This window comes from Cnephaeus nilssonii, assembly GCF_951640355.1.
Source record: "Cnephaeus nilssonii genome assembly, chromosome: 10".
Lineage (NCBI taxonomy): Eukaryota > Metazoa > Chordata > Mammalia > Chiroptera > Vespertilionidae > Cnephaeus > Cnephaeus nilssonii.
In genome coordinates this window covers 8479380-8501414 of record NC_137081.1, presented here as the reverse complement: position 1 = coordinate 8501414, position 22035 = coordinate 8479380, and the positions used below count along the sequence as shown (strand labels likewise).

The following is a 22035-nucleotide window of genomic DNA, read 5'->3' as shown; positions in this document are numbered from 1 at the left end:
AACCACGGGTCTGGGTAAACGTTTCTGCAGCATTTTGTTCTTTGGGACTACGGAGCGGACACTGTGTGGAACGTGGCTTCATAGCTCGTTTCACCCCGTCTCCTGCCAGATGGCTGCCCGGGACTTGGGCGGGTTGTGAGTAGGGCAAACTGGATGTGGGCAAATAGAGCTGACATCTTATCATCAACTTCTCAGTGTTTCTGCTCTCCCCCACGTTAAACGTCAGCTTTTGGTCTCTTAGAAGAGGGACAGGAAAGCAAACAGCTAGGACCTGAGGATGCTGGAGCTTTTGTTGCTTTTCCTGGGGAGGCGGGGAGGGGTAGCATTTACTTCCAACCAGAATCTGGGCTTGACTCTACCGACCGTACATTACAACTTCAACCTGAGGGAGTGGGGCGGGCTGCGTAAGATAAAACTGCAAAATGAAACAAAACGGGGGGCGGGGGGGGGCAGTATTTTCCCTCCCTCGACACAATGGAAAGCCTTGCTCGGTGACTGGTTTGCACTGTCTCGGAGGTGGCGTCCGCGGCCCACACAGGACCGCTCGGTGAGAGCGCGACCTGCAGGGAATTGATCATTGCCCCCGGCTGAGCCAGCGCAGGCTGGGACACAGTTTTGTTTCGTGTAAATATTCTCATGTTACTGTTTACTCTCCGGCGGCCCGAGGATCTCCCTGACAGGGTACGTGCTCCGCAGCCTCGCTTTTAAGAGGCCCTGGTTTGCCTCTGTTGTTTGTACTTGCCCAGCGACTTCAGAGCGTGGCCCGGGAACGCGTTTGATAAGCATCCAGACCACGCTCCCCGAGCATGTCGCGCTCGGGGGCCGGGAGGGCTTATTGTTTTAGGCGGGCCTGCACACGGCCCCGAGGAGCCCATTTGTCATGGGTGAGAGCCGCGCAGACAGGACCCGAGGGCCCCTCGAAGGCTGCCCTGAGCTGGAAGGAGAGGTCCCGCCGAGTGTGGCCCCGGTGGGGCCCAGCCTGAGGGTGGACGACCGGCCGTGGCCTCTGTCCCCACTGGAAGTATTTGGAGGCAGTCTGGTTTGTTGTGAATGAAGACGTGAGCCAGAGACCTAAACGGGGCGAGCTTCTCTTCGTGAATGTGCAGTGCGCGCTGCCCAGCTGCTGCCTCCCAGCCCCGCACCCCCTGCTCCACGCTGCTGATGCCCCTGGGACTCTGCAAACGCATTCCTTCTGGGCCAGCTGGTTTCCCACCGGGCTCTGCCGTGCAGGGTGCCGGGCGGGGGCTGCAGGGCAGGGGGCGGGTGCTGGCTCCTTCCTGTGGGCTGCCTGCTTCTGGCAGCCTCACCTCAGCCGTGGCTCTCAACGTGATGGGGGGTCTTGGTTCCAGGCTCCAGCTTTTCTTTTTCTTTTTAAGATATTTTTATTGATGTCAGAGAGGAAGGGAGGGGGAGAGAGAGAGAAACATCAGTGATGAGAGAGAATCATTGATCGGCTGCCTCCTGCTCGCCCCGCGCTGGGGATCAAGCCTGTAACCCAGGCATGTGCCCTGACCGGGAATCAAACCGTGACCTCCTGGTTCATAGGTCAATGCTCAACCACTGAGCCACGCCGGCTGGGCTTTTTTTTTTTTTTTTTTCTTTGACAGCAGCCTCCTCGTGCCCCTCAGAAGCACCCGCCTTGGCAGGTTCACCACCTCTGAGGTCCTGGCCCCACTCGGCCAGGCTCCCCTCGAAGCTCCGAGAACCCAGCCTCCTCCCCTCGTGCCCTCCGCCTGGGGCTGGGCCTCCTGGGTGTGTCTCTGGGCAGCACGGCCTCTCTCGCCCTTTTAGTTCTCCACCAGCTGTGGGCCAGTTTCTTTCTCCGACGTTCTCTCCTTTGAAATCCTTTGTGGTTTCTGTTCTCCCTCCTGGATCCCCGCCCCCCCCCCCCCCCCCCCCCGCGGACCCGAGGGGAGGGCGCGGGAACGAGGCAGAACCTATTCAGCAGTGGGCGGCGTCTCTGCTTCACATTCGCATTCGCATTTTGTTCTCTGAATGTCGCTGTTTTCTTATTGTCAAGTTCTAGTCGGTGTTCCCTCTCACAGGCTTGCTATTCTTTCAGCCAATAAGGAACCTAAGTGCTCACTTGAGGTAAGGTTGCGAAGTATAGTAAACCATGGGGTAGAGTTTTCCAGCGAATGGCTTTTAGGTGGTAGTTTCTTTCACCTTCTAACACGTAGACCAGTGTCATGGTACAAGTAAAAGAATGAGTCTTTTCAGGCTCGTCATAGTGCCACGTCTTTCCTTTTGTACCATCTCCACCTGCCAGTGAGATGATGCTTCTTAGCTGGTGGCCGGCTGCCAGCCTGCCCGACCTTCCTCCCAAAAGCTCTTGTGTATCATCCTATTCACTGTATCTTAGGAAGCCCCACCTGCAACCGGCCGCTGTCTCCTAACTTCTTCGATACCTGTATCTCCGTGGAGACCAAACTGCTTTGTCTAGCAGTGACTCCTTGTAATACAACTCTGTGGTTTCTGGTACGTGTAAATAATGGTTGGCAATCGGTAAGTATTATTCTCTGTCTACCCCAAAATCATGTTCCATGCTGTTGGGGAGTACTTACTCCTCGAACCCTGCTCGCTGCACCATTTGTCGGGTGCACAGGTCCTTCATCCTGCTCCACTATGCCAACTGTTGGGGTCCGAGCCCTTCTGCCAGGGACTGGACCTTCTTGGACGCCAGGTATTCAACGGAGAAGACATGAGAAGTTGTAGGTATATAAGAGAATCTTTATTGTAGTCCAAGTAGCCATTGCTACTAAGGAGCCATTAGACAAAGCAGTCCAGCAAAGCAGTTCTTGCTAATATAGTAGCAAACCCAGGAGAACACCCTAGTAAAACAGCCTCACATAGCAGCAGCCTTCTCACTGGCTGGTGAGTAACGTACTTTATACTCATTTAGACAAAAGAGGCTTCTTGCCAAATAGTGACCTCAATCTTTATGGGTTATAGGAGGGCACGCTTGTGCAGTGCATACAGTGAAACTGCTGTGTCCTTGTATCTGCCTAATGGCAACTTGGCCTTGAACATCCTGATTAGGATTCCCACACTCAGAGTGGCCTTGAACACCCGGCGTACACTGACTGATTAGGGTTCCCACAAGTATCTTATCTTCCTTCTTGATACCTATTCCAATATTTTACAAGGATAAAAGAAAGATAAAATATAGCAAGAGAGAAGAAAAGTTTTCCTTGAATCCTTTTAGCATCATTTATTTTAGCTATTTCTTATTGAATTCCAACCTAGTGTTAGGTACTAGTTAATGATTTTCACAACAACCCTCTGGAGTAGATGACTGTAATGTAATAAAATTTCCCCAAGTTCTGTTAGTCACTGGGTCAACCAGGAGCTTCCTACCATCATATCCCATATCCTGTAGGTTTCTACACTGCCCCAATCCTAAATAGCACCCTGGACCCGCATCCTCAGGACTCCGGGCCTCTCCTCTGAGGCCCGTTGGCCTTTGTCTCCAGTTTCTTGTGATTCAGTTAGAAATTGTACAGCCACTTGGTCGACCCTCCCCTTCTATGGAGGATTCTTCTATTCCTAAGAATCCTGGAACTCCTTCCAGACCTTAGGTCCCTCCAGTACTTCTGCAGTTTTCCCTTAAAATGTCTCCCAGGTCTGTCTTTTACACGGGTTATCATCTACTGAGTTTTTGCCCATTTATTCGTTCATGTACCTGGAATATCCATCAGCTTCCAGTGTCATAGCTTCCCTCCCTGGACTATCGGTGCCTCCTCTGTGGGACAGTGTATCCTGTCCCGTTAGACACGACCCCGCATCATTAAGCGAGGACGTGGAGGGTGAATCGCCGCATACCCAGATTTCTCCCAGATGAATTTTCCTGAGGTGAGCCACAGAACTTGCTGCGGCTAATTGGGAGATTCCTGGAATCACCCCCACTGTCTTGAAAGAGTCAACTCAGCCATAGGACCCCAAATGGCCCCCATCGGTATTGAAGTCGGCAGGGGAAATTGCCGCCAGGTGGTGCCGAAACTGCAGACAGGACAGGGAGAGATTTGGGTTGTGCAAGCCAATATCCAGAACTTCTGGCTGGTGGACCATGTAGAGTCACTTGGGTTATTTCTTTTATTTTGCGTTCACACCCCCACATTTTATGCAGTTATGCTTCTTGGACTTGACACATTGAGTTGTGGCAGGGTTTTATCCATCTCTCCTTTGTCTTGCTGGCAAGACTGTAAAGTCCCTCAGGACAGAGCTTTATTCCCAGTATTTATTGAGCACCTACTGGATTTCAGTGGCACAGATTGCGACGATGCTGATGAAACTTCAGCTGCAGGTGCCCTCTCTTGCATGAAACCCTGGTGAGGCCTAGGCTTTGTAAAACTTGCAAATGTAAGCTCTTTTAGCCACAGTTTGTTGAAACTACTGTCTCTTCCCACTTAGACTTGCTCATTATACTTCCCTTCATGATCGGTGGGACCGGAGTGGCCAGGATCAGCCTCCTGGGCTCACAACCTGGGCAGGAGCACAGGGCCTGTACTTGGTTCAGTGCCCGGCTGTCACCGAAACGCTGGATGCGTTTAAAGAGGCAGATCCCCATTTTCATTTCCATCGGGCCCCACAGATGATTGTGTAGCTGGTTCTGGGAACGACTATGGGCGTTTTTGGACGCCGTTGAAGGGAGCGTTGAGCTGGGGATAATTAGGATTTAGTGGGACATGTTTATGTGGTTCTTAGTCTCTTCCATGTGCAGTTAGATTATTGCCTGTTCCTCCAGGGTCGGAGGGCTTCCGGGAATGCTCCTCTCACCCTCTGTGTGCGCCACACCGGGCCGGGCCAGAGGAGTATCACAGATGGATGTGTCCCTGGTGCCCGGCACCGGAAACACTCAAGGGAGGGAGGGAATCAAGGTGCAGGAGGTGTGGAGGCTGTGGAAAACGGCGGGGGCCAGATATGGCGGGGATCTCCCTTTTCCGCGTCCAGCACGGAAAGAGAGATGAACGAACCAGTTCTAAGTGGAGGCAGCCAGGGATTGAGAAAATAAAAGAAAGAAAAATAGAAAGACGCAGAAATAGAAGCAAGCTGGGAGCCCGGTGGGACGCTGCCACTCTGATGAAGGGACAGGACCCTGAGCCCACGCAGCGCATTTATTTTATACCCCCAATACCAGGAAGTATCACCAAAACTTAGGGTCAAAGGAGCTTATTTGCATTCTTGAGTAGGCCTGAGCATTCCTGGTGCTTGCCTGGATTACATATCAAAGCCTGCTCCCGACACCTGGACAAAGGTAAGAAGTCAGTACTGATAACACTCTCCGCCTTCTTGGGGATGGCCTCGGACTCAGCTGACAATAATTAAAGAAATGCCCATGGGCCTTCGCAGGCGCTGTCTACAGAAAACCTTTCCAGTTATTAGTAGCATAACGTCGTACACCAAGGGTGTAGTTCTTAACAGTGTCCATCTGGAACAGAACCTCGGGCCTGAGGAATGTGCATTGATGTAGCATATACAGTTACACATACACCAGATTATCTCTTTTTGTCATGAAAATAATATGAAATAGAATTGATCAAAACATGTTTTTAGGGAACGAATCTCTGATAGAGCTACAAAGAGCATGTATATCTGTGAGTGAAGTTGCATGTTGGGAAGGTGCATGCCAAACATTAGTAATTAAAATGTATATCAACCATTCGAGAAAGAAGAATGATTTAGCTTTGCATTCTCTTTATTAAAAAAATGACAAGTTGTTGTGCAGCCATAAAAATGTGGAAAACACGTAGAAAAGTATTACAGAGATAATTAATAAAAATGTCATGTTATTTTTCAGGAATTTGCAATAGCGGTAGTATTTCTCTACTTTTAAAAAAAATGTGTTGTGATTTATTTTCTCAATCTGAATTCATTTATGAGCTTATTTGTGAAAATTATTGTTCTAGATATGTTTATTTATTTTTAATTGAGGCATAAGGGGCCTAACAATATATTAGTTTCTGGTGTACAACATAACGGTTCAAGATTTGTGTATGTTGCAAAATAATCACCACAGTAAGTCCAGTTAACATTTGTCACCGTATGACTGCTTTTCTTAAAGATGGCACTGAAATGCTCAGAAGCTTCAGGCCTCACAGAAGCATGTGCCGAACACAGGGGAGCACTCGACAGGCACAACATTTTATGTAATCCTCCCAGCGCTCATCTGAGAGCGCTGTTATTCCAGCTTTCCTGGTGCAGAGGCCGGGGCTCAGGCTAAGTCCCTTCCTCGAGGTCATGCAGCGGGTCGGTTGCAGGTGCAGGTTTCCGTCTGGGTCTGTGCTGTCTGAAGTCCATGCCCTTACCCAGTGGTCGGCAAACTGCGGCTCGCGAGCCACATGCGGCTCTTCGGCCCCTTGAGTGTGGCTCTTCCACAAAATACCACGTGCGGGCGCGCAGGTCCAGTGCGATGGAAACTTCGTGGCCCATGCGCAGAAGTCGGTTTTCAGCTCTCAAAAGAAATTTCAATCGTTGTACTGTTGATATTTGGCTCTGTTGACCAATGAGTTTGCCGACCACTGCTCTTACCCATGGCTCTGTAGTTTCCGGAGCAGCACACCCATTCCTCGGAAAAGCCTTCGAAGACCACCAGGTTCGGTTGGATACTTCATAACGTCTGTCCTTCCTTTCACAGTCCATAGCACAGCGACTGAGTTGCTGAAGTGAATGTTGTAATTGTGCTTCAGCCTGGGAGGAAGCTGTTTTATTTACAGCAGGGGGGTCAGTACATATTGTCCCTGAGCCCGTTCTTGTAGGTCTACTAATTCTCAGAGGCTCCTTAGAGCAGCTGCTGGCTTCACGCTCTTTACCAACTTCCTCCCTCCCAGGCAGGAGGAGGGTCTGGGAACTGCAAACCCGGCTCGGAATGAACACCCCGAGAGGGTTAGGTTTGTGCAGCTGATGATGGAGAGACGTGACCGTCCATTCATACCTTCACACGGAAGCTTGGTACCTATTCTAGGGGCCAGGTACCCCCCTGCAGGGGACGAAGGTGGTGGCCATTCACGCCATCAAGGTGTGTTTCGTAGTTGCGTATTTTCGTAAACTGAGTCATCTGACAATGGGGGAGCACCTGGGTCCAATTTTCTCTGGAATGTACCACCGAGCTCTCTCGTCCTCCTCATCTCAGATGAGGTTTTCTGGATGACACCATCTGGCAAATGTCACCGTGATTAAAGTAAACACGCAGCGTGGCTGACGCTGGGAGCCGATTCGCGTTCCCCTGCGGAGCCACGTGTCCCGGGAGCAGGGCAGGCGCTGGCCGGGCGGGGAGGCCTGGGAGCCCCGCATTCCATGGCGCCGTGTCCGCCGAGCAGCAGTGTGTGGCCCACCGCGCTTTGAAGGGTTTTGTGTATTTTTCTTTTCTTAACCATTGGGCATTTTTTTTCTTTTTCAGTTTATTTTGACACTAAGAAGAAAATATATAATTTTTTTAAAAAAAACTTAGCTTTATGATGGCCAAGTTTTTCTTCCAAACGAAGAAAAGAAACCAGTTGCTGAAAAATATGATGAATGGTACCCTTTGTTTTATTTTCAACGTCGCACACGAGGGCAGTGCCATGGCACGAGGCCAGGTTCCCTGGGCAGGAGGGGGGCGCTGGGCTGGCCGGGGCCCGGCGACCCTGCGGGGGGCGGGGGGTGTCAGGTTGGGGTGCCAGGATTTCCTCAGCCGTCGCCACGATCTCCTTCCTTTCTCGCGTGCCCGGCCCTGCTAGCTTCCAGTCTTTCCTCGTGTTTTCAGCACTTGCTCCCGGCGAGGACGTCATCTGTTTGGAGGAAGATGCCGTGGGTACAGTGTGGGGCTTGGAGTTGTGGTTTTCCCGACGACCACAGAGCCCGGCTTTGTTTGAATGGGGGCCGGTGGGTGGCTGAGGGCAGCAGCCGGCGTCCATGTGTAAGCAAACGGGGGTTGTTAGCATTGTCCTCCTCTCCTGCTGCCTTGTCACCAGGCGGATTGGGAGGGCCGAGGAGCAGAGCCCCAGTTCTTGTTCTGCCAGTCGCCCTCCGCCCGCCCCCTCTGCGCGCTCTCTCTGTCAGCCAGCCACAGGGGAAGGGACGGGTGGCCATCGTCACCCTTCACCTTCCAGGGCGGGAGGGGAAGGCCCCGGAGGCCTTTAAAGCATGCACGCGTTTCCGGCGACGCTCCATCGGAAACTGCTCTGCGGCCCTGGGTGGACTGTAGCTCAGCAGAACCTGCAGCCCTGGCCCAATCGCCAGTCCCGTCTGAAGCTCTGGCCCTGGGTGGACTGTAGCTCAGCAGAACCTGCAGCCCTGGCCCAATCGCCAGTCCCGTCTGAAGCTCTGGCCCTGGGTGGACTGTAGCTCAGCAGAACCTGCAGCCCTGGCCCAATCGCCAGTCCCGTCTGAAGCTCTGGCCCTGGGTGGACTGTAGCTCAGCAGAACCTGCAGCCCTGGCCCAATCGCCAGTCCCGTCTGAAGCTCTGGCCCTGGCCCGGGGCACCTGGCTCATTTGTAGGTTTCATCTGCAATGGTGCTCTCGCCGCTGGACTGCGAGCTCGTGGAGAACAGAAACTTTTCCTCACCTTGGTCATCCCGAGGCCTGTTGTCAGGAACTCTCTGCTGAATCCGTTCATGTCCAAATAACTGATGTCAGAGCCCTGGGGTTGGGTCAGGACCACGAGGCAGGTGGTTTAGTTATTTATCAACGGACCTGAGGCTGTGCCGATGCCCTTGAGTTCCATCGAGAAGGTGCATTTAGAGCAGTGGTTCTCAACCTTTCTAATGCCGTGGCCCTTTCATACAGTTCCTCCTGTTGTGGTGACTCCCAACCATAAAATTATTTTCGTTGCTACTTCATAACTGTAATTTTGCTACTGTTAATGAATCGTAATGTAAATATCTGTGTTTTTCATTGGTCTTAGGCGACCCTGCTAGCGGTTCTCAACCTGTGGGTTGCGACCCAAGAGCATTGGAAAACACAGATATTTACATTACAATTCATTAACAGTAGCAAAATTACAGTTATGAAGTAGCAACGAAAATAATTTTATGGTTGGGGGTCACCACAACATGAGGAGCTGTGTTAAAGGGCCGCGGCGTTAGGAAGGTTGAGAACCACTGGCTTAGAGGAAGGGACTGTTTGGAACTCCGAGGGAACAGAAGCTCCGGCTCGGCCTGTGGTGAGGCTGGGGACATGGGATTGAGACACCACAATTCTTCCTCAAGATCAATAAGAGAATGGCTCCAGAAGGCGAGCACCTGACTCCTGACTCCCATGGCAATGTCATGTCAGCAGGGGACAAAGTCTGAGAGCCTCACCCCTCTCCCTACTGTCTTTTTTTTTTTAATACATATTTATTGATTTCAGAGAGGAAGGGAGAGGGAGAGAGAAATAGAAACATCAGTGATGAGAGAAAATGATTGATCGACTGCCTCCTGCACGCCCCCTACTGGGGCTTGAGCCCGCAACCCAGGCATGTGCCCTTGGCTGGAATCGAACTCGGGACCCTTCAGTCTGCAGGCTGACGCTCTATCCTCTGAGCCAAACCAACTCCCCTACTGTCTTTACTCTCGAATTCAGGCTGTCTGTTAAATGCTCCGCGATCCACTTGTAAACCCTTCAAGAAAAATGATGCCAGGTTCTCTCTGTGGCTACCAGATTGGAGCTTTCCTCTCGTCGTTTTGTTCAGTTAATTGAGCTGTGCCGGGAAGTTCAGTAATGTATTCTATGGAGTCTTTCTGTGCAGATGATCCCAGGCTGAGGGAAGGAGACTTCGCTGAGTCTCTCAGACACTTGAAATGCAGAATTCCTGTTTGGGAAAACACCAGTGAGTCCGTGTCCTCAAATGTCATCAAGAAGAGACAGTCTCCATCATCAGCTTTCAGTAACGGAGCTCAGAGCTGCCTCCCTTTAGTGCTTCTTACATGTTTACAGGGTCTCATTCTTTCCTTGACTCTGGAGTTTCACGCCATATGGCCACATCTTTAAGTCATTTTTCAGCTGCTCTATTAAGTAGTAAAATGAGATTCAGAACAGATTTCTTTGATTTTAAAGTAGCATTTTGGGTGTGTGACTTTTTTTTTGTAAATAAAAAAAGATTAAAGCACTCAAAGGCATGTGAATTTCAGGTATTCTTACTCAGATGGTGAAATATGTAGCTTCATACTTATTTCGGGCAAATATGTGCCTATCTCGTGGAATTTCCCTGCAGTCTTATTGATTCCTTCATTTTGCATACTGCAACTCATTTCTGCTTAAATATGATTTGGTCTTTGCTGTTGCTAATGAACATAGATTGAAAATGAAATTAAAAGTATGTCTTTTGTAACTATTCAGTATGATACTTCTCATTAGAAATGATTGCTGTAGTTCATGAGGATACATCCTACATATCAATAATGCTCTGTTGCTACAGTTGTGGTTATGATTCTGATATTTCACAAAATGGAATGTAGGATTCACCTGTTTACTTTTTTTCTGGAACTTTTAGTGGCCAGTTGTATGAGAAGCTGCAAAGGAGAGAGTGTTCCTGCCAACAGTCAGATCCCACCGGTTGGTGCTGGTCAGTGAGAGCTTAAAGCACATACTCTTGCGATTTAACACAATTTACTTTGTAAAGGATTAGCCATTTAAAAGGCTATTAAATATTTACTGCTTGTTTTCTGAGCCAGAAAAGGCATGTTGGTGTAAGCTGATTTTTTTAAAAAGGACAATACTTAACGAAAAAAAACTGCTGCGTGAACAAATTCTGCAATGCGAGTAAATTTGCCATTGATTCAGACTTTAGCAGCAGGGATTGTGTCGATCATAATTAATCAGCTTAGGAGTATGTGATCTGAAATCTTCAATTAGCCATTAAAACCTGGACATCGACATGGAGAAAATGACAGACCTAGAGTGGATTGTTTAAAGTTAAAACCAAGTGCACTCAACATCCAGAAGGTCAATAGTCTCTTAATTGTAATTCAATGAAGTCCATGGTAAGGAGTATACAATTTGCAAGTGTTATAAATACAGTTTACGTACTTTAAATCCAGTGATGGTACTATTTGCTGTACAGACCGTCAGTGGAGGATAAGTCCATTGAATGAGTGTATTTTGATTCCTCTTGACATTTTAAAGTTTATTATTTAACTAGAGGCCCGATGCACGAAATTCATGCAAGAGTTGGCCTTCCTTCCCCTGGCTGCCGGCACCAGCTTCCCTCTGGCACCTGGGACCCAGGCTTCCCTCTGGCCGCCGGCAGGCACCCAGGACCTGGGCTTCCCTCGAAGCCCGGGCTTCTTCCGGAAGGTCATCTAGAAGGATGACTGTAAGGATGTTTGGTCTAATTAGCATATTACATTTTTATTATTATAGCTAGATACCTAGGAAGGTAGTAATTTGGAGCAACTGTTCTAAATAATTTAGGTAAAATTCTGCTTTTTCAGGGTTATCCTGTTATATTCCTAGTTTTTATTGTCACCATGACAAATGTCCACAGTATTTTTTTAAATGGCAGTAACAAAAAAAGTGAAATATTATTTTTAATCCAAAATGAAGAGGGCTGATGTTTTCCACAAAGCACGAGCCATTACATGAAGGTTAGCAGTGGTAGAAAACCGTGTGGACATGGTGCTTTTTCCTAAAATTGTGAAATTAAGAGAGACGACACCCAAACAAGCGAAAGAAGGTTGAGTGATAAGGTGATGTAGACAGTCCGTTGACAGATCAGAGGACAAACACTTCTCAGACTCCGTGTTGTTGTTTCAGCCTGACTGTGAGCACAGAGGTCTCCCCCTTGAAGGAGACCCAGCAGGGACCTGGGAGAGGTGCCGTCTCCCGCTGCTTCCAGGCAATTACCTGCAGGGGGCAGCTTCTTCTCCTCAGGAAAGCATTTATTCAGTCACTACTTCTGAGGCCTACTGCCCTCGGGGAGCATGGTAGTCCACAAACAAGTAGAACAATTGTCAGATGCTGCTGCATAGAATTAGAAAGTAGGGTAAAGGAGGGTGTGGGCAAGGGTGTGTCTGCATTTTTGTAAAATGGTCAAGGGAAGTGAGGGGAAGGTTTCAGAGGCCTTGAAAGCAGGCACGTGTTTCCTAAGAAGGTAAATCTTGAGCAGAGAGAGGGCAGAAAGCGCAAGAGCGTGCTGGATGGGAAGAAATCAAGGCCGTAGGACAGCTGCAATAAACCAGGCAAGCCCTCGTCTCTGGCCCCTTCATATTCAGCAGTCAGGTTCAGCATAGCAAAGCAAGTGGGGAAGACACCTTGCACAGGTACTCAGGTCAAAGGGCCCCTTGTTCACCAGAAAATGTCATCTTGGAGAAATAATTTCATCACCTATCATTTATTGAGGGCCTTGTATGGCAGGCGTTGGGTTGGGCATTTTGCAAAAGTCCAAGTTGAAATTTTATGCTGTCCTTTTCTCTACTGAAACTGATGCTTAGCTGAAGTTAAGGGACTGTCTCGGGCCCACCTAGCTTTGAAGGATGGAGTAGCCTGTGACTTCAGGTTGCCTTCAAGAGAGTAAAATGCTTGGGAAAATGGTCACATGAATGTGACACATCTTAATGCTTTTTAACTTATTTAGTGAGAAAGGCTGAATCGTCTACCGGGAAAAGTCAGAATAGCAGCAAGTGGGTACCAACCTGTGGCTGGCATCATAAGAGACAGCAGGATTTTCGGCCGCAGCGAAGTAGCCATGTGGCTCTTGTCATGTGTGGCTGGACTCTTTGGGCCACTGATCCGTGGAATCCACCACTCCTTTCTCCTCTGAAATGAGAAACATTTGCTTTGGCCACATGCTTCCTTTTTTATTTTTATTTTTTTCAAACTTCTATGTACCTTATTAGGAATGTTGGTTCTGTCGTGCAAATACAGCCGCCCACTATTATGAGTAAAATTCACCCAGTTCCTGTGAACAGCCTTGGGAACATATTAATAATTTTCCAGCTCCCAACTCTTCTATCAGTCCGAACTCAAGTAGATAATACTAAGTAGATCAAAATCCGTTCCCATTCATCTGGAACTCCACGTTTTTTAGGACGTCTGTATTTCCCATGATGAGGCTTAGCGATTGCTGTCCCTCGGAGGCGGGTCGGCCAGGGCCCTGCTTGGGTCGAAGAGCAGCGCGTGTAGAAGTGATCTCCAGCCGCGTAACTGGAGGAGCAGATGCTGCTCTTTACCTCGCTCCTCTCCGCAGGGCTCTGGGCCTACACCCCGCACCGGCCTTGCAGAGGAAGAAGTGATGACGAAGCGCAGAGCACGTATAACGAGGATCTGGTAAAGCACTAGCTCTGGGCAGGAACCGAAGTCGAGTGCGACGCGGGAGCTTTCCCTGCTTCTTTCGCGGACGCACATTGCAGCTGGCTGCAGGGCTGGGCCCGAGGGCGCGTGAGCTCTGATGTCAATGCCATATGTTCAGGCCGGACGTCAGCCCGTTCGTCACTTAGGCCCTCCCTGCATTCGTGGGTGCTACACATGTATTTTAACAGCGGACTCTACGTTTTTAAAATGAAAATGTCTCTATAGAAAATTTAGCTTAGAGGGTTTTTTTTGTTTTGTTTTTTTAAATATATATTTTATTGATTTTTTACAGAGAGGAAGCGAGAGGGATAGAGAGTTAGAAACATCGATGAGAGAGAAACATCGATCAGCTGCCTCCCGCACACCCCCTACTGGGGATGTGCCCACAACCAAGGTACATGCCCTTGACTGGAATCGAACCTGGGACCCTTGAGTCCGCAGGCCGACGCTCTATCCACTGAGCCAAACCGGTTTCGGCAGCTTAGAGTTTTAATTGTTTTTTTTTTTTAGTCAAACCGCGATTAGCTCTGAGGAACGGGTACAGTTTTGAGGGGAAGACTCACCAGGGCAAACGGCTGGATAAAGGCACTGAACCAGACTTCAGAGCCCTGCATCCCCTCTGTTCTCTGGTTTGTGGTAATTTTATTGTTTGTTTGTTTGTTTTTGTGTGTGTGTTTTGTATTGGTGATGAACATCCATATATGTTTCTGTCAGTTGCTTTTCAAGTACATGCCCCCCTTCTCCGTCTATTCCCAGACAACGTGCACTAACTCTCAGAGGGTTTCTCTGGAAGGCTAGTCAAGAACGATGCCTTGAGTTATTTGTCCTTTATTCATTTCCCACCTAAGTTGTTATTTTTCACCGTGACGTGTTATCTCCATTCCCCACAGTCTCGTTGGGTTCCTGAGGGGCTTTGGACGTTGGCACACGCGCAGGCAGCTGCAGGTGTTGAGTGCCTATGTGCGGGCGTGGCCGTCAGGACCGGGGGCTGTCTCCAGCCGCCGTGTGATTTCAGAAGCGTTTTGAAGTCATTGTCTTCGTGTGTGTGCTCCCTCACCCAATCCATTAAATACCAATCAGAAAATTATCAATGTAATAGCATTGGAGAGTACAGTGAGAATCCAGGGAGAGAGAGAGAAGACGTGTTCCTTAATTTAACCAGAATGGATGATTACATTACTTACACTTGGTGCTAGGAGATTTGAAAATTCAGAAAATAGTCCCCCTGGTTTCTGTTTGGGATCTTGCTTTGGATCCGAAGTGTGCACATATGGAGCAATTAGAGAGCAATTGGAAGCAATGCGTGGACACAAGAGGAAGATACATGTGCATGCCGGGCATGATGGGCTGCAGAGAGGGGAGCTATCAGAGGGGAACACAGTGAGCTATGCAAGAAGCAGAGCGCCGAGAAGGGTGAGATAGTTAAGAATGAGATCAGATGAGCCAGAGCGCAGAAGCGGGAAGTGAGCAACACCTAGGTGGCCTGTTGAGAAGCAAGTATGTGGGCAACACTGAGGTACAGAAAGGGCCAGGCCTTGGTCTTGGCCCCCCAGGAGTTCATAACCAAGTAGGGAAAAGAATATACACCCCCACACCCCGTTACAGCACTGGTGGTAAAGGACCAGAGAGCAAAACCTTCCTTGCTGGAGGAAGTCAGGGAAAGCTTCCTGGCGGAGGAGGTCAAATTTGAAGAGTAAGGCAGGGACTTTGAAACGGAGGTTTAGTTGGATAGAAGGAAGTCTATCAGGTTTAGTTGGATAGAAGGAAGTCTCTGGTGGGAAGTCATCTTCAATGTACTTTAAAACCTAGGACCAATTATCCCTAAATTTACTAAAAGATGTGCCACTTTGTGAGACCTTGTTGCACAATTGCTTTGGGACTTCATATTTCAAATATTTGTGAGTATTGGTAATAATCATCAAATCTGACAATTATAACTCTTCCCAAATTCCATCTTCCACCATTTTAGATTTTTCTTTTTCAACAAAATTCATAGTGAAGTATTTTTTTTTTTACACATAAAATTATATCAAGAAAAAAGGCAAAATTCATAATGGAAAACACTCCACAATTTTATCTACATATTATTATCGTCATAGCTCATTCTTTTAGTACTACTATTGAAATTAGCTGACATAAGTGATAAAAGCTGATAGTATATATAGATATAGTATAACATAGTATATAAAATAAGTATATGTATATACATATGTGTACGTATTTGTTTGAAAAGGACACCTTATATTTGCTTGTAGTCTTGCTCTTCACCTTGTACTATAGCATCAAATTTTTTTCTTTATATTATTAGTCCTTTGAAAACCACAGTCATCTAAATAAACAAAACTAAATGGACTTGACCATATAAGAGTATATGGATTTAACATAAATTTCGTATTATGTACAATGACACTATTAAATGTGTTAATACAATACATAAAGGGACCAATTCTCTTTAAATTTTAGTGTTTAGCGTATTTGTTTTGATGGTACGTGTGGGAGCTGTGAGAACTGCTCTGCAGAAATACTTTGCAGGTTGCCATAGCGATCAAACGGTGGTGCTTTATGATGTCTTTCCCCAGGGTCTCAATTCAGTCGCATGGTTTTTCAATCATAACCTAATAGGTGACGTTTAAATTTTCCTCTGTAAAAAAATTGTATACCCACATGTAGTTTTATAACTTTACGTAAATGATTACTTTGGTAATATTACACATTCTAAAAATCTTTTTTTTTCTCTTTCTCTCTTTGCTGGGTTCCCACATCCCTTTTCTCCTCTTCTCCCAACCCATCCTAATAAAGTACGTTAACAAATGGTCTGTAGCCTTTCATTTCCCCCCATTTTCATACAGTTATATACAGGCTTATACATGCATGTACAAGAACAAAGCAGGATTTCATGGTATCCCTTCCAAATTGATATACGGTAGTTTTCAATTATTTTGTATTTTTAATGGCTACTTAATATTTCATGTTGCGAATGGACCATAATTTATTTAACCACCTTGTTTCCATTTTTTCTACTATGAACAGTGCTTCCATAAACATCATTGTACATACTCTGTCCTCACTTCCTGGTAGTCATTTTATTTCTATAGGACAGTTTCCAAGAAGCTGGCATTTCGGGGTCAGAAAATGTTACATATTTTAAAATTTCATAGATGTTACCATGTTACTTTCCAAAAGGACTGTACCACATTACCTTTATACCTACCAGTATTTGTGAGTGTCTTTTATGCATGCCCCTCATTCAATAAGTAATATAATTCTCTTTAGTTTTTTAAAAAGTAAAATTTCATTTTTACTTTAATTTGTGTTTTCCTGACTATTAGTGAATTTGTTTGGATGAGTTTAAAGAATATGTTTATTTAAAAAATTGTATCTATTTAAAAATTGCCTATTTATATTCTTATCCATTTATTAGATTTTAACATTTTAAAATCACATTGTGAGCTCTCTTTGTATATTACAAACATTCTCCTTTGTATATTATATCTGATGAGAATATAGAATATGTTTTTTCTATATCCATATAGCAATATTTAAACATAAAATTATCTAATTCCTTTACCACCTCCTGCAAACAAAGCCCTTTGAAATTCTGATTGGAATGGCATTATATTTTTACTAGAGGACCAGTGCATGGATTCGTGCACTGGTGGGGTCCCTCAGCCTGGCCTGTAGACATTCCTGGAGGGGTCCCGGATTGCGAGAGGGTGCAGGCCAGGCCAAGAGACCCCACCAGTGCACGATGGGGCCTGGGGCCAGGGAGGGGCCGTGGGAGGACTCCAGGGCATGTCCGGCCCATCTCGCCCAGTCCCGATCGGCCAGACCCCAGCAGCAAGCTGACCTACCGGTCAGAGCGTCTGCCTCCTGGTGGTCAGTGCATGTCATAGCGAATGGTCCAACGGTCGAACGAATGGTCAGACACTTAGCATATTAGGCTTTTATTGTATAGGATAATTGACATTTTAATGAGGTTAAGTCTTATCAACCAAAACCCTGGTATGTTCTTCCCCTCGTCAGACCTTATTTGAAATCTGTTGGTGGTCTTGTGATCCTCCTGTGTCTTTCTTAGAAATTTTATTCTAAGTATCTTATCATTGCTATTGTAAATATAAATTTTTTTTCATTTCTAGGTACCTAAATGGAGAAAATAGATTGCTATTTAGATATTTATCTTCTATCCAGCCATCTTGCCAATTTTGTTCATTGCAAAGGTTGTGTTTTTCACTTGCATTTCTCATAATCTTCCTGGTCATGCATCCATATTACCAACAAAATACATAGTTCTGTACAGTATCTTCTTTTCCATTTTTTTAGCCAGCTGTTTTATTTTATTCAGACATCCTCAAGACTATTAAATAATAATGAAGATACTAAGCTTATCTGCTAAGTTCCTAATTTTAATTAAGATGGTTGCAATGTTTTACCATTTAGAATAATATATGCTCTTAGTGTGTTTTTTAAATAAACACTCTGTATTATAAGTTTCTTTTATTGCTGTTATTCTTACAGTTTTATAATTGGAGATGCCTGCTAAATCATATCAAATAGCATGTGGCATTTATTAATATATATTTTAAAATGACTGTCCTTTAAGGTGATAGGATTACTACTATTAAACCACCTCGCATTTCTTGAGTAAATCACCCTCAGTCATATTAACTACTCCTTTAGCTCATTGATTCTGTTTTCGCTAATATTATATTTGGAATTGTACCTGTATTCATAGTGAAATTGACACATACTTTAAAAAGTTGTATTACTATCTTTAGTAGGTTTTGATATGAAGGTTATACCTCTTTATGAAATAAATTCAAGCGCGTTCCATCTTTTGCTATAGTCTGGAATAATTTAAGTAGGTTTGCAACTATAATTGTTTAAAGGTTGGATAAAACCATATTGCCCTGGTGACTTTTTAAAAATGATTGCTCTCTTCTGTGGTACTTCCACATTAAAGTTTCATTTCTCAGGTGGATCTTGGTGATTTATATTTAGTTAGGGAGACATCCATTTCCTCTAGGTTTTCAAATTCGTTTTCTATGACGTTACAAGTAGTATTCTCATAATTCCTAGTTTCTTTAGGTTTATTTTGTGGTTATTTTCCCAGTTGTTTTTAATAGGGATCACTTGATTCTTTAATTTTTAGCCTTTTTTTTCTGTAATAACAAATAATTGAAGGCCATAAATTTTCTTCTGCAAAGATCTTGCTGTATCTCATTGGTTTAGTTTCTGTTTTCCATCTTCAGGGTTTATTTAAGAGGGTACTTTTTTAGGTTTCCAAGTTGTTAAGATGTGTTTGGTCATCCTTTTGCTATTTACTTTTAATTTTATTACACTGTGATCACAGAATAAGCTCTGTTTCAATTTTCACTTAAAAAAAATCCCTTTCCCAAGAATGTCTCTCTTCCCCCTCCCCTCAGCCGGAATGCAGAGACACCAGACTTTGTCTCTCACGCCAAAGCAGAGTGATCCCTAGGGAGGCTGAGCAACAAGCTGGAGAGAACCCGGTCCCTCCCGGAACAACTACATGGGAAGAGCCACATCTCCGCCAGGACCCTTCGCTGTTCTGTGAGAGCAAAATGAGCTTCTGTCTGCTTCAAGACCTGGTTTCTGTCCTCCTTGTTATAGGTAGCATCTTAGCCCTTACCTTCACGAGCCTCGGCTGCAAGCTTGTGTTCACATTACCTTTTCGTAATGTGTTGGTCATTATTCTTTAATGCAGAAATCCAATTCCTTGCCCTAACCGGTTTGGCTCAGTGGATAGTGCATCGGCCTGCGGACTGAAGGGTCCCGGGTTCGATTCCGGTCAAGGGCACGTACCTTGGTTGCGGGCACATCCCCAGTAGGAGGTGTGCAGGAGGCAGCTGATTGATGTTTCTCTCTCATCGATGTTTCTAACTCTCTATCCCTCTCCCTTCCTCTCTGTAAAAAAGCAGTAAAATATATTAAAAAAAAAAAAAGAAATCCAATTCCTTGCATAGAATAAACGTAGGCAGTGCTTACAAGTCCAATTTTGCATTTAGTGGTAAAGGCACTGTCACCACAATGATGCAAAGTAAAATGAGATCCTTGGAGACAATATACATGTTCATATATTTGTGTAGTTTATTTTTATATTTAAATATGAAAATGTTTCAATTGACTGTCTATGACGATGTCCTGTGTTTTAGCCAAGCTAAGATGCCCTTGACTCAGGGCTGTCTTCCTTTTTTCCCTTTTTACCGTTCAGGAAGAAAAATTCCTGCCAGCTACAGCGCTCCATGATTCAATGCTTCTTAAACGTAGAGTTTTTATTTAGTACTTACAGATTGCTTTTAGACTTCTTTAGACGTAGACTTTCATCATGTTACTCATTTGCACAGATGAAACTGACGGGACAAGTGAAGTAACTGGATGACGTATTCCCCAAACTCCTTATACAGGCCGTGGAGCCTCCACACAGATTCAGGGCTCAGCCCCGAGAGGTTGGCCACATGGAGGTGAGGCCCGATTGGGAAGGAGCGGGACCCTGAGACCTGGAGTGGGGACACGTGGGAAGCTGCGCTCGGTGACCTTGGGTCCCCAGGCTCCCCTGAGCCTCAGGGACCTGCAGAGGCCACCCCTCCTCCCTGGGAGGGTGGCGCCGCCTCTGGGAATGAACAGGACGCGACGTCTTCTGCTCTGCAGCACAGTGGGCACCTCACTCAGCTCAGAACGACCCGCCTGCCGCAGGCCGCCCGGCCAGGGCCCCGGGGGTGGCAGCACAGTCTGGCCGTGCAGCGCTGGGCGGCCCAGGAGGGGAGGAGTTGTGTCCTGAGGGTGCGCCGGGCCCCACTACCAGGCCCCGGCCGTGGTCCTGCTGACATAGCGGGGCCCAGCTCCCAGGCCCCGGCTGTGGTCCTGCTGACGTAGGGGCCCAGCTCCCAGGCCCCAGCCGTGGTCCTGCTGACATAGCGGGGCCCAGCTCCCAGGCCCCAGCCGTGGTCCTGCTGACATAGCGGGGCCCAGCTCCCAGGCCCCAGCCGTGGTCCTGCTGACGTAGCGGGGCCCAGCTCCCAGGCCCCAGCCGTGGTCCTGCTGACATAGCGGGGCCCAGCTACCAGGCCCAGCCGTGGTCCTGCTGACATAGCGGGGCCCACAGCTCCCAGGCCCCAGCCGTGGTCCTGCTGACATAGCGGGGCCCACAGCTAACAGACCCCGGCCGTGGTCCTGCTGACGTAGGGGCCCAGCTCCCAGGCCCCGGCCGTGGTCCTGCTGACATAGCGGGGCCCACAGCTAACAGGCCCCAGCCGTGGTCCTGCTAACGGAGCGGGCCCAGCTACCAGGCCCCGGCCGTGGTCCTGCTGACGTAGCGGGCCCACAGCTAACAGGCCCCGGCCGTGGTCCTGCTGACATAGCGGGGCCCAGCTCCCAGGCCCCGGCCGTGGTCCTGCTGACATAGCGGGGCCAGCTACCAGGCCCCAGCCGTGGTCCTGCTGACATAGCGGGGCCCAGCTCCCAGGCCCCAGCCGTGGTCCTGCTGACGTAGCGGGGCCCAGCTCCCAGGCCCCAGCCGTGGTCCTGCTGACATAGCGGGGCCCAGCTACCAGGCCCAGCCGTGGTCCTGCTGACATAGCGGGGCCCACAGCTCCCAGGCCCCGGCTGTGGTCCTGCTGACATAGCGGGGCCCACAGCTAACAGGCCCCAGCCGTGGTCCTGCTAACGGAGCGGGCCCAGCTACCAGGCCCCGGCCGTGGTCCTGCTGACGTAGCGGGCCCACAGCTAACAGGCCCCGGCCGTGGTCCTGCTGACATAGCGGGGCCCAGCTCCCAGGCCCCGGCCGTGGTCCTGCTGACATAGCGGGGCCAGCTACCAGGCCCCAGCCGTGGTCCTGCTGACATAGCGGGGCCCACAGCTAACAGGCCCCAGCCGTGGTCCTGCTGACATAGCGGGGCCCACAGCTAACAGGCCCCAGCCGTGGTCCTGCTGACATAGCGGGGCCCACAGCTAACAGACCCCGGCCGTGGTCCTGCTGACGTAGGGGCCCAGCTCCCAGGCCCCGGCCGTGGTCCTGCTGACATAGCGGGGCCCACAGCTACCAGACCCCAGCCGTGGTCCTGCTGACATAGCGGGGCCCAGCTCCCAGGCCCCGGCCGTGGTCCTGCTGACATAGCGGGGCCAGCTACCAGGCCCCAGCCGTGGTCCTGCTGACGTAGCGGGGCCCACAGCTAACAGGCCCCAGCCGTGGTCCTGCTGACATAGCGGGGCCCACAGCTAACAGACCCCGGCCGTGGTCCTGCTGACATAGCGGGCCCAGCTACCAGGCCCCGGCCGTGGTCCTGCTGACATAGCGGGCCCAGCTACCAGGCCCCGGCCGTGGTCCTGCTGACATAGCGGGGCCCACAGCTCACAGGCCCAGCCGTGGTCCTGCTGACGTATTGGGGCCCCTCTAACAGGCCCCAGCCGTGGTCCTGCTAACGTATTGGGGCCCCTCTAACAGGCCCCAGCCGAGGTCCTGCTGACGTAGCGGGCCCAGCTCACAGGCCCCGGCCGTGGTCCTGCTAACGTAGCGGGGCCCAGAGCCCCAGGGTCCGCGAGGGCCAAGGGAGACACACGGATTGGAATTAGCAGAGAGAGCGGCTGCGGGTGATGGACGGAGGTCCTGTGTGATGAAATGACTGCCCCGGGCCTGGATGGTTGGTGAGAACACTTGCATCACCGTCCGGGAGGTTTGGGGAGTTTAGAGTCCCTGGCACACCAGTATGTGTTCTCGGACGTGTTCCACTTCAGCGTTACAGTTCTCGTCTTGAAATGTTCAAGTCTCT

The 22035-nt window shown here is 48.4% G+C and overlaps 1 protein-coding gene across 1 annotated transcript in view; it reads left to right on the top strand.

Annotated features, from left to right (window-relative positions):
• The window catches only part of FTCDNL1 (formiminotransferase cyclodeaminase N-terminal like), a 97004-nt gene extending 77937 nt beyond the window's left edge, over window positions 1–19067 (top strand). Inside the window, exon 5 of the mRNA XM_079782184.1 lies at window positions 18673–19067. Within this exon, the coding sequence (XP_079638310.1) occupies window positions 18673–18728 (56 nt within the window). The 3' untranslated portion in view covers window positions 18729–19067. The remainder of the gene's footprint in view (window positions 1–18672) is intronic.
• Window positions 19068–22035: the final 2968 nt, after the last annotated feature.